At 41.6% G+C, this 13,207-nt stretch overlaps 1 protein-coding gene across 4 annotated transcripts in view; it reads right to left on the reverse strand.

Moving 5' to 3' along the window:
* POLA1 (DNA polymerase alpha 1, catalytic subunit) overlaps nucleotides 1-13,207 on the reverse strand; it is a 321,724-nt gene that overhangs the window by 99,389 nt on the left and 209,128 nt on the right. For 3 of the 4 annotated variants that reach the window (XM_036270523.1, XM_036270528.1, XM_036270524.1), the window contains one exon: nucleotides 9,303-9,419. In XM_036270523.1, the coding sequence (XP_036126416.1) occupies nucleotides 9,303-9,419 (117 nt within the window). Of the gene's footprint in view, nucleotides 1-4,798; nucleotides 4,834-9,302; nucleotides 9,420-13,207 lie in introns of all 4 variants that reach the window. The other variant, XM_036270526.1, reaches the window with a different exon arrangement.

Genomic DNA, 13,207 nt, shown 5'->3' on the forward strand with positions numbered 1-13,207 from the left:
CATGCAGCAGCATCCCTGGCCTCCACCCACTAGATGGCAGTAGCACTCACCACTACCCACCAAGTTGTGACAACCAAAATGTCCCCCAGGAGGTATAATCTCCTAAACTGAGAATCACTGCTCCAGTCTAGTGAGGAAACTGTTCCTACCTTACTGATTAGGGAGCACCACCATCACAAAGCTCTGGCTGCCTCTTCCTTCAGTCAAAGGAGTGTGGGGTGTGTATTGTCCATCAGAGTAGAGGCCTGTGAAAGGCAGGGTCTGCGTCTTCTGGTTTCTTTGTGATTTTTTTGCTTTTCTAGTATAGGTGAATAAAAACCCCGTACTTTATTTATTTATTTATTTATTTATTTATTTATTTATTTATTTATTTATTTATTTATTTTATTTAATTTTATTTTATTTTATTTTAAATCCTCACCCAAAGATATTTTTACATTTATCTTGACAGAGCGGGAGGGAGGGAGAGAGAGAAACATTGACGTGAGAGAGACACATCGATTGGCTGCCATCTGCACAATCCCAACTGGGGCCGGGGACAAAATGCAACTAAGGTACATGCCCTTGGCCAGAATCGAACCCAGGTCTCTCTGGTCCACAGGCCGACGCTCCAACCACTGAGCCAAACTGACCAGGGTCCCTGTACATATTTTTAAATATTGCCCTGACGGGTAGCTCAGTTGGTTAGAGCATCATCCCAATACGCCAAGGTTGTGGATTCGATCCCTGGTCAATCAACCAATGAGTGCATAACTAAGTGAAACAACAAATCAATCTCTCTCTCTCTCCCCCCACCTTCTTCTATCTCTAAAAATCCATTTTAAAAACCCATAATTTTAAATATTAAGGCACCTCGTTTCTTTTAGGTCCATGGTTTAGTAATTATTTTTGAAGTTCTACTTAGTTAACATCTATCAACAAATCCTACCACATTCCATGATTTATTGTTATGGCCCTGTCTTATCACTCCCGCTGTTAGTCAAGATTCTTTGGCCACAGTCACACACTGTCTCCTGGCCAGTTACCAAAACCTTATTTAAAAAAATTATATGATCCTTCTCCTTAAGCAACTGGCTTCTGGGGTAAAATGAGTAGGAGCAAGCACATTCTTTAATATACTGCTGAACATATCAGATTGTCCAAGGAGACAGACCTCATGATTTCTCATTCCAGGGGCCAAAACAGTTACAAAACCATGAGACGATCAGTATCCAGTCAGCAATGTTGTGGTTTTCCCCTGAGAGAGACTCCTTGTGGAGAATGATAAACTAGAAGCAAAGATAATTAGCAAGTTGTAAAAGAGTCCTACATAAAGGGTACTGATTAAAATGGAGCAGTGTTCACTTGGAAGAAGGCACCTATCCACTAGTATGTGCACACATGCACTTCAACATTTTAACAATATTTTGGAGAAGATAAAAGAGGGAAGGTTAATCACAGCATCCGATCTGTCCTAGACAAAAGGCTGGGCACATGGCAGAATCAGGATGCAAAAATCCACAATGAACAGTGATGGGCTGAGCACAGCAAGGGGAGATTTCACAGGGTTCACTGGAAGGTCTCTGTCACAGAGAGTGCCGGTTGGCCTGCAATACCCAGTCTATTCTTTCTCTATAGTAACAAAAAACCTATTCTGTCCATGTGAATACTTTCTGGCCCATGAAATGTAAGCAGGAGTGTTGGGTGGACCTTCTAGGAAGGCTGTGCAAAGAAGTGACTTGGCTGAGAGGTGCATCCTTTCGACCCTTCAGCCTTTTCTCTATCTTGTAGCCTGTGACGGTTTGCAGGAGCTTGTGAAGCCATCCTGGATCACGCTGTGACCTTGAGGGTGGAAGCCCGACACTGCCGATTACGGAGAAGGACAACAGCTTGTGCCTCTGATGACACTGTGGAGCCACTATAACAATCCTGGACAGCCCATACCTGGATTTCTGTCACATGATACAATATTAATGTTTCTTGGACAGAGAACTGAATGTCTATGCTGTTTCAGCTTGCTGTTACTTTTGGTCTCCGTTTCCTTCAGCTCAGTACAATTACTACCTGTTATGGGTTGAAATGCATCCCTAATAAGGTATGTTGAAGTCCTAACCCCCTGTTCCTGTGAATGTGGCCTTATTTGGAAATAAGAACTTGGCAGATAAAATTGGGTTAGGATGAGATCATACTGGATTAGGTTGGGCCTTTGATCCAATATGACTGGTGTCCTAAGAAGAAGAAAAGATATGGAGACACACAGGGAAAAGATGGCCACGTGACTAACAGACACAGGGACTCCAGTGATGCATCTATAGGCCAAGGAATATCAAGGATTAACAGACACTAGAAAGAGGCAAGGAAGGATTCTCCCCTATGGATTTCAGAGGGAGAATGCCTTGCCAATACCTGGATTTCAGATGTCTGGCTAGCTTCCAGAACCGTGAAAACAATACATTTCTGTTGTTTTAAGCTACCCAGTTTGTGGTACTTTGTTACTGTAGCCCTAGGAAACTATTACACTACCAATGGAATCTTACACTTAAGTCTAAATAAATCACTTGGCTCTCAAAAAACCCGTGAAGGCATGGCCCAGAGGTTGCATATGCCAAAAAAAAAAAAAAAAAATGTGTTTTAGTACACAGAAGGCTCAAAATGAGTCAACACTGTGGATATGGATGCCAAAAAGTTAATGCAACCCGTCCGGCCGGTGTGGCTCAGTGGTTGAGCGTCGACCCATGCACCAGGAGGTCACTAGTTCGGTTCCTGGTCAGGACACATGCCCAGGTTGTGGGCCAGATCCCCGGTGAGGGGCATGCAGGAGGCGGCCAATCGATGTTCTCTCTCACTGATGTTTCCATCTCTCTCTCCCTCTCCCTTCCTCTCTCTAAAAAACCAATAAAGAAAAAAAAAAAAGTTAACGCAACCCTAAATAGACTCCACAGAAACTGACTACCTAGAGAAGCTGGCAGCAGCAGGATTGTTCTGCTCTGTTCTCGTTCCAGTGAGAGCAGTTGAAGGGCAGCATGCAGTTCTGGGCTCCTCCCTTTATTGGGAAACAAATGCTAGATTGGGATCATTATTTTGAAAGCAGAACACTAGAAAAATGGTTGAAGACCTAGGAATCCTGGGGCCTAGCAAGGAAAGGCTCAGGAACATAGCCACCTTCAATATCTAAAAGGCTCTCAGAAAACAGGAAAACAGTAGGTGTTGAATAAGTGCTTACTGAAGGCATTGGATCAGTCCATTCAGCTGAACGAGGAGCAATGAGTGAGCCACAGGGCACACATTTAGACCAAATGTAGGACCTATCTAGTTAATGAAAAAGAAAATAAACTTTAAAAGTATACTGAGCCCTGGTTGGTTCAACTTAGCGGTTAGATCGTCGGCTCACAGACCAATGAGTCGTGGGTTTGATTCCAGTCATGAGCATGTGCCTCGGTTGTGGTTCGTCCCCTGGTTGGGATCGTGCGGGAGGCAGCCACTCGATGTGTCTCTTTCACATCGATGTTTCTCTCTCTCTCTCTTTCTCTCTCTTCCTCTTTCTCTCCCTCCCACTCTATCTGAACTAAAATGGAAATATGTCCTCAGGTGAGAAAAAAAAAGTATATTGGAAGAAGAAACCCAAATGTCCATCAGTGGATGCATCAACACATAGTGGTATCTCTATTCAATGGACTATTATTTGGCCATAGAAAGCAATGAAATACTGACACGTGAGGAACCTCAGAAACATTGTGCTAGGTGAAAGAAGCCAGACACAAAAGGTCACGTGTTATATGATTCCTAATGGGCACAGGGATTTCTCTAGGGGTGATGAAGATGTCTTGGAACTAGACAGAGGTGGTGGTCGCACAACATAGATGAAAAAAATTGAAAAAGAAGGCAAGCATCTGCTTTGTGTATGCAGAATTTAGCAATTTCTGCATCAAAGTACAAGCACACTGAAATCACAACAGAGCTCCAAAGGACCCTTCGTGGTAAAACCCAGAGTCTACAGGAGGATAACCAATGACTAGATACAAATGTTTAAGACTCCCCATCATGGTTCTAAGGTTCTCTTCCTGCAGAACTCATGATTACTACCTTAAGAGATCACACTTATTTTTCTATTTTCATCTTATGCAGAAAGAAGACATTCTCCCAGATAGTTTCACAATAGTCTCAACGTCCCTAACCTACTTATCAAATCAACAATTCATCCAGCCATTGTCATTTTGAAATTGTAATACATAATGATTATATTTTCATTATTTCAAACTCTCCCTTGAAGGCCAAAGTCCAGTATGGTACACGTGTTCCATTATAAAAGTTTTCAACAGTTTTACAACTGAGGGTAATGTGGGAAACACTAGAGTTGGCCCAAAGTAGGAGCATAAGTCATTTTACTGCTTTCCTCATAAGTGGCCTTCAAGAAATTTAGTTGAATGAACCCTTGAAAAAAGGGGCTCCACCACAGTGCTCCTGCCCCAGGGGCTGTATAATTTCACAAATTATTTCCACCATGTCCTGGGGAGTCTCACGTAGATGTTTTCTCATCTCCACAGCAAGAATGGAAATGTTAGTGAGACAAACTTCAACTTAGTTTAAAATCCTAGTTTTACAATGAAAACAAAACAAAACTTACACTTTTAATTTTACACAACACACACAATCCCCTGTGGACTCAGCTTATAGCCACACAGATTTGGCCACCTTAAGAAGTCAAAAACATGTCCCTAAAATACGGTGATATTAAAATATTTATTCCCTAATTTGAGTAAGTCCTGTCTCTATCACCAGTGTGGAAAAGGGTTCTAGTCACTTAGGAATTTATGCATACCTCAAAGTTTTCATTCCTGTATTTGTTTGCACTTCCTATGTGGCAGAGAATATAAATATAAATATAAATATAATATAAGTATAGTGTAGTATAATATAATATATAGTATAATATAATATTACACACACATATATAGTTTTAAATCGTCAACCGAGGATATTTTTCCATTGATTTTCAGATAGAGTGGGAGGGAGTGGGGCAGAGAGAGAGAGACAAACATCAATGTGAGAGGGACACATTGGCCCTGGCCGGTTTGGCTCAGCGGTTAGAGTGTCAGCCTGCGGTCTGGAGAGACCCGGGTTCGGTTCCCGCTAAGGGCACATACTTCGGTTGCAGTTTGTCCCCGGCCTTGGTTGGTCGTGCGGGTGGCAGCCACTCGATGTGTCCCTTCACATCGATGTTTCTCACTCTCTCTCCCTTCCTCTCTCTCCCTCCCACTCTATCTGTACAAAAAAAAAAAAAAAAAAGAGAGAGGGACACATTGATTGGTTGCCTCCCACATGACCCCAACCAGGGTGGCCAGGGGCTGAACCACAACCGAGGTACATGCCCTTGACCGGAATCGAACCCATGACTCTTTGGTCCGTGGGCCAATACTCGAACCGCTGAGCCAAACCGGCCAGGGTAAATATATATTTTTAATAATCAGCAATATGCATACTGGTAAATTCCTATTAGTGTCGAAGAAAACTTTACTGATTTAAAAAAAAAAAGGTATCTGAGAAGAGAAGAGACACACATCTAAAGTCCTGGGAATAAAATTGCCCCAGCTTTATTCTCATAACTCTGGCAACAGGAGCCAGAAGAAGAGCCAGCTTTCATACTCCAAGTCAATTCTGGAAAGTACTCAAGCCAACTGCAACCCAGGACTAAATGAGAGTAGATTTATTATGTGAGGATGAAACTGGCACAGTAAGAGGCAAGTGCTTTACCATCGACCTTGAACGTGTTTAAAGTCCCCACTATTCAAGCACTAGGAAAGCAGTACTTTTTTTCCAAACGGATATTTACAAATGCCTATTTTTTGCTCACAGATATCAGTTTTATATAATTTAGGTAATGCAAATTAGCTTAATAAATAAGGGCATGTCCTGTTTATTGATATGTCCCTAGCACTTGGCAAAGTGCCTAGGATATAGGTGTTCAATAAAGAATTTAAAAATGGAATATAGGGTCCTGGCCGGTTTGGCTCAGCGGTTGGAGCATTGGCCCGTGGACCAAGAGTCGTGGATTCGATTCCAGCCAAGGGCCTGTACCTCGGTTGCAGTTCGTCCCAGGCCCCAGTTTGGGTCATGTGGGTGGCAATCAGTCGATGTGTCTCTCTCACATTGATGTTTCTCTCTCTCTCCCTCCTACTATATCTAGAGATAAATGTAAAAATATCCTTGGGTGAGGATAAAAAAAAAAAAAGAAGGAATATATGATTGAGACACAGCAACCGAGAACTCAAAAAACCAGATAAGCATAATCCCGCAAAATTAACACTTTGGAAAGTCCTATTATAATGATAATGATCCTGTTCATTGCACCACTGATTTTGAAACCTCTCTGGAACTACAGCAGGTCCTTGAATAATGTCATTTTGTTATAACATTGATGAGATGACATAGTAACTTAACTTGTTTTTATCAATTAGCCTATGGTAAAACTGGTTCCATGATACATCATTTTCCTTAGTCACAACACCTTTTGAGAATATTAAGTGAGGACTTACTGTGACTGTGGAAAGATGTAGCTTTTTCCTCCCACTAAGAAAGCCTAGAAACCTTATAAATAGAACTAAGAAAGTCCTCATTCACCATTAGCAACTCAAAATGAAATGCAAAAGAATGGGCTCAGTCCTACTGTCAAGGTCCCTGTGAGGAACGGCTAAGGGCAGCATCACCAACCAGGATACTGTGAACCTCCCGTTTTCCCCGAGGGCCATGTTCTGAGCTGCTATATGACCCAAGGAGCTAAGCTATAAGAACTTCTCTCTGGGAAGAGTAGCTGATAACTTTGATAAATGTCTGCCCTAAATGCCACCATTTTTGAGGACAAGGATATGAAGGGAAAAAATTATTTCAAAATGCCTGTGTTGGTTCACTCATTTAAAAAGGATAATAAATGATCAAAGACAGCCTGATGTATTAAACCACTACCAGTAACATCATCAACGTTTATTGGAAGGTTGCCGATCTGCTAGCTATATACTTTCCTTTTACTTTCTTTCACCAAAAATGCAATCATAAAACTGGCTGACTTTCTAAGAAGTAATTCAATTTTCATTGAACTTCACTTGATGAGCAAGATGTTAAAGGCTCAAAGGCAGCATGGGTTCTTGAAGCAAGGTGATTCCCCTGGAGTCTACAATTGGATTGATGACTCACACTAAATTGATATACTCTTGTTTTCTTTCTGCACCTGCTGATGCAAGTCTTGCGATGAGACTGACGTAAAAACAATTTGCTACGACAGCTAACTCTCACTTGTGTTCTGTAGTTTTAAACAAAATCTACACTCTACTTTGTTAATTATCAAAGATCGACAAAATTTGGCAAGGAACATTTATGCATATCAAATTAGTCATGCATAAATGAATAATTATGTTCAAATGCTGCAAAGGTGGTGGTAAAACTGGTTACAGTGTAAGCTGGGACAAACCATTAAGAAAGCAATTTGGCAATACAAATCATGCCTTTATATTGCTGTTTTCATACTGTATTAGGCATTTTTAAAAAAAATATGTTTTTATTGATTTTTTAGAGAGAGAGAAACATCAATGTGAGACAGAAACATCGATGGGCTGCCTCCTGAACAACCCCTACTGGGGATCGAGCCTGAAAACTCGGGCATGCGCCCTGACCAGGAAGCAAACTGGGACCTTTCAGTCCATGGGATGACGCTCAATCCATTGAGCCACACCGCTGGGCTATATTTATGCATTTTGCTATGTACGATCAATAACAATTTATCCTAAAGTAATATTTCAAATAACAAAAACAAAACAAAACACAATTTAAGCAGGAAAATATTTGTCATAGTTTTCTAATAAAGAGATAGCTGAAAATAGCCTAAAATGCCCAATGAGAGGAATGGTCAAATTTGCATCTAAAAATGTTGGTAGTGAAAATTCAGTAGCAACACAGATAGATGCTTGACAAAAGATAAACATGACACAAGCATATTTTCATTATGACGTAAACCATGTAAAACGTACATATTGATAGGCAAAAGAACAAGGGAATATACAACAATGGCGGTACCCATTTGCAGTTTCTGAGTTCTTGCTAGATTTTGTGAAATGACAATATATTGTCATAAATACTTCCCTAAAACTAGCCTGTGTATCAACAATTTTTAGTGAAAAGATTGTAAATTAAAATTTGGTTAAAGAACCCTGCATCTGTGTTAAAGAATAAGTAAATAAACAGGTTTCCTATTCTTACTCTCTTGTCACCAAAATCCTTACAATTCCTCAGGCCAGACAAATGTGGAAAATGAGGCACATCCCAGTCCTGTTTGGCAAGGCAGATAGCACATGATTGTTTCACAGGCTCTGAGACAATGTGCAATAAGTCTGTTTAACTGAGACAATTTGCAATAAGCCTGTTTAACTTTGGCTAGCCCAGAGTTTGCTAGATGTAGTTGATCACAAAACCCTCTTTGCATGGAAGACCTTCAAACATTCCTCTCCTCACAGTTTCAAAAATGGTGCTTGAGCCCTGACTGGTTTGGCTCAGCGGTTAGAGCGTCGGCTCATGGACCCATGAGTCTCGGGTTCGATTCTGGTCAAGAGCACGTACCTCGGTTGCAGTTCATCCCCGGACCTGGTCAGGGTCGTGCGGGAGGCAACCAGTAGATATGGCTCTATCATGTCGATGTTTCTCTGTCTCTCTGTCTCTCTCTCTCCCTCCCTCCCACTCTATCTAATGATACGTGGAAAAAGTGTCCTCGGGTGAGGAATTAAAAAAAAAATGGTGCTTGGGTGATGCTCAAAGATAATTACCAGGAAGATGTTTCCAGACCATGTGCTCCCCAGCTGAGAGTCACTAATGATAATCTGTCTTATTCCTCAGGTATACGTATTAAGGTGAAGAAAAAGCTTGAGAATTATTATCTCTGCTGCTACTTAGAAACAATGGAATCCCATACAAACAAACCCTTTAGGGTACAGGTTTGGGAGGTTTTCTGGTCCTTACAAAAGACGTTATGATCTAGTCCAAAGATAACAGCAGTTTCTGCAAAGAAATGGCATTATCCCTTCTTTGAAATTATGAAGTGGCAACCAAAGAAACAGAGTAACCCATATGAGAAACAGTGTCTCTTTTAGATATAAATATAGTATTGTTCATGATGTGAAAATATAAGGCATATCTTTTTCAAGTCTGGATATTTAAAAAATACATGTGTGTGGTAGTAGGGTGTCTCTACCGAGCAAATTCCAAATGTCTACTTCCCAGACTAAGGAATGGGCAAACACAGTCCCCCTACAGTTCTTTAACATTATTTATGGCACTATTACCTCTGGTCGAAGTGTAGCTTTCATGCAGACTTGGCAAAGAGGTCCATTTCGAGAAAACTGAAGGGGAAGGTGCCGAATTCGATTTCGACAAGTAGGCTCCTCGCAAATCAACCAGCCCTGCAGAGAAAAAAGAGAACACTTCAGTCCTCTTGCCACTGTCAACAAATACAAGTAAAAACCCCTTTCGTTATCAAGATAGACTCATCTCATTCAAACCTTCCTTAGATATTCCTTACCTTTCTTTCCTGATGTGTTCATTGATCTATGCCCCAAACTGAAAAGTTAGGCAACTCTTTACAAAAGAAAAGATTACATGAGAAGTTCTTCTCTTTTCTTAAAATACAATGCCCACCCCACATACAAAAATACTTCCCAATAAATGCAGACAGGTGCAGCTACTATGGATAATAGTATGGAGCCTCCTCAAAAAATTAAAAATGGAACTGCCATTTGACTCAGTGATCCCACATCTAGGAATATATCTTAGGAATCCTGAAACACCGATCAGAAAGAATATATGCACCCCTATGTTCATAGCAGCACTATTTATAATACAATAGCTAAGATCTGGAAACAGCCAAAGTGCCCATCAGTAGAGGAATGAATAAAAAAGCTGTGGTACAGCCCTGGCTGGTTTCGCTCAATGGTTAGAGCATCAACCCGCAGACTAATGAGTTGCGGGTTCAATCTTGGTCAAGGGCACATGCCTCAGTTGCCACTTGTCCCCGGCCCTGGTTGGGGTCGTGCGGGAGGCAACGAGTCGATGTGTCTCTCTCACATGGATGTTTCTATTTCTCTCTCTCTCTCTCTCCCTTCCTCCCACTCTATCTGAAGATAAATGGAAAAATATCCTGGGGTGAAGATAAAAAAAATTTAAAAAAAGCTGTGGTACACTGCCCTGGCTGGTTTGGCTCAGCGGTAAGAGCGTGGGCCTGCAGACCAATGAGTCACGTCAAGGGTGCGTACCTCGGTTGCTGTTTGTCCCCCGCCCAGGTTAGGGTCTTGTGGGAGGAAACCAGTTGGTGTGTGTGTGGCTCTCTCTCTCTTCCTCCCTCCCACTCTATCTGAACATAAATAGAAAAATATCTTCGGGTGAGGATTTCTTAAAAAAGCTATGGTACACTTACACAATGGAATATTATGCAGCTGTAAGACAGAGATCTCTTACCCTTTGAGAAGACATGGAGGGACCTGAAGAGTATTATGCTAAGTGAAATAAGCCAGTCAGAGAAAGACAAGTATCATGCGATCTTGTTTAAATGTGGAATCTAATGAACAAAATAAACTAATGAACAAAATAGATCCAGAGACATGGAAGCATGGAACAGACTGACGAATCTCAGAGGGAAAAGGGAGGGGTGTGGTGGGAAGAGATTAACCAAAGAACTTATATGCATATATGCATAACCTATGGACACAGACAATAGTGTGGTGAAGCCCGGGGGGGGGGGGGGGGGGGGAGAAAAGCAGGCTGGAGGGGGGCAATGGGAGTAAAAAGGAGGACATCTGTAATACTTTCAACAATAAAGGTAAATTTTTTTTAAAAACTTGTATGATTATTTGTCGATGTAAACCAAGGGGGTTTTATTTTAGTTCATTAGCACAGGCTATTACCAAAATAAAGAATATACTACATATAGCCCTGGCCAGTTTGGCTCAGCAGTTAGAGTGTCGGCCTTCGGTCCAGAGAGACCCAGGTTCGGTTCCCGCTAAGGGCGCGTACCTCGGTTGCAGTTTGTCCCCGGCCCTAGTTGGTTGTGCAGTTGGCAGCCACTCGATGTGTCCCTTTCACATTGATGTTTCTCTCTCTCTCTCTCTTCCTCTCTCTGCCTCCCACTCTATCTGAACAAGAAATGGAAAAATGTCCTCGGGTGAGGATAAAAAAAAAAAAGAAAAGAATATACTACATATAAATAAATGACTTTCCCAACAGAATAACTATTGATTACTTAACTGCCGTGATCAGTTTTCTTCTCTGTGAAATGAGCACAACCATACCTGCTTTACAGGGTTGTTGTGGTCATGATGTAATACATTCAGAGTGTTTAGCACTATATTTGGCATAAAAGAAACACCGAATAAATGTAGGCAAATATTTCATGTAAAATTAAAATGTATTCTTTTACACGTGTTCTCTGGAGGTATGAATCTGGCTGCCATGTTTTCAAGGACAACACCAGCTGACCACCCTTTTCCAGTGGCTTCAAATAGCCACTGCCCACTTCTCTGTGCATTTCCCTCCTGCGGCTACTCTCCCTTGCTGCTTTTGCGTGGTCTCATACAGATATGATAACAATATGTCTATTATCTTAAATCAGCATTGTTTGCTATGAAACATACCTGTTAAACAAGGAAGATAAGACTTCACAAACTGGGTTGAGCAGAACTCAGGTGCTCTGGCGGCTTTAGTGCTACCGTGCTGGCATAATAAGCCTAAGGCAAACTAGGGGGTAGAAAGGTGAACAAGATATGTTCCCTCGTTTCATGGGTTCCCACTCAGGGAGCTGCAAGCAGGGACCTGACTGTCCTTGGGCCTTGGAGCATTTGGAGAGGCGGAATTTCTGAACTGGTCTTGAAGCGCAAGTAGAAGTTTGGTAGGTGGACGAGGCAGGAAAGACAACTTAAGCAGAGAGAACAACATGCGCACAAGAATGAAGGCCGGAAGAGAACTGTGTGCAACATGATTAAGAAAGACATCAGTGAAATGTTTAACCATGTTCCCTATTTCTAGACTGAGCAATCTGTTGGTTTTTTCTCCCTAGAGGAGAGCAGCATATATACAATTGTTGCTTAATTATGTCAGGGACCTTCGTCTGCCTCTTATTAACGTGGCCACATAGCATTAATCCAAAGCTGCGGGCTGTCCCCACTCACTGCCGTGCTAAATGACCTCATTCCTCAGAATAGGCTCTTCTTGGAGTAGCTACAACCAAAGTCAAGGGAAAGCACTCCAAATCAGTTCTTCAAGCTCCATTTATGACTTTTACACTCAGAGAAAGCGTACTGTAAAATTTTTACTTAAAAAGTTACCATTAAAGAATATAAAATCCATCCAGTCAATACATTCACAGTAAGTAAGCTTCATTCCTACCTTCAGTCAATGGGCTGAACTATTTTAATACTTAATTTGAATTTTTCAGGTAAAGGGTCTCAAGAAGTCCTTATGAAATCTTTAATATATGCCCAGAATTATATTTAATATTGTGCAGAGTTTTAGGAAATTACAATCTAAATAGGAAAACACGGTCCACATACACAAAGAAAAAGCAATTCAGTATGGCTTGGCTTTAAGAAGCAAGATGTATGGTACCAACTATAAATACTAAACTACACAGAGTAGGGATGGAGTCGTGTGGATCCTACCTATCTTAGACAAACAACTACGACCACAGCAAAAGACCACAAACTAGAATAAAGAATCAGTGGTTTGCCGTGGCCGGTTTGGCTCAGCGGTTAGAGCGACAGCCCGCGGACCAGAGAGTCCCGGGTTTGGTTCCCACTAAGGGCATGTATATGGGTTACAGTTTGTCCCCAGCCCCAGCTGGGGTCCTGTGGGTAGTGACCACTCGATGTGTCTCTCTCACATCAATGTTTCCCTCTCTCTCCTCCTCCCTCTTTATCTCAAGATAAATGCAAAAATGTCCTCGGGTGAGGATTTAAAAAGTCACAGGCAACTGTTTGTTACAATTCCTAGCACCTAGGACCACATACACCTTCTTGATTTAAGGAGACATTTTTATTCACATTTTAATATTCCTAAAACTCAGGTGCATTTACATTTGACATGTACATTTAATGATGTATTTATATTTCTCTTCGAAAAACATGTTAGCCCTGGCCAGTTTGGCTCAGCGGTTGAGCATCGGCCTGCGGACCAGAGAGTCCTAGGTTCGGTTCCCGCTAGG

This window comes from Molossus molossus, unplaced genomic scaffold (assembly GCF_014108415.1).
Source record: "Molossus molossus isolate mMolMol1 unplaced genomic scaffold, mMolMol1.p scaffold_m16_p_2, whole genome shotgun sequence".
In the NCBI taxonomy this organism is placed as follows: Eukaryota; Metazoa; Chordata; class Mammalia; order Chiroptera; family Molossidae; genus Molossus; species Molossus molossus.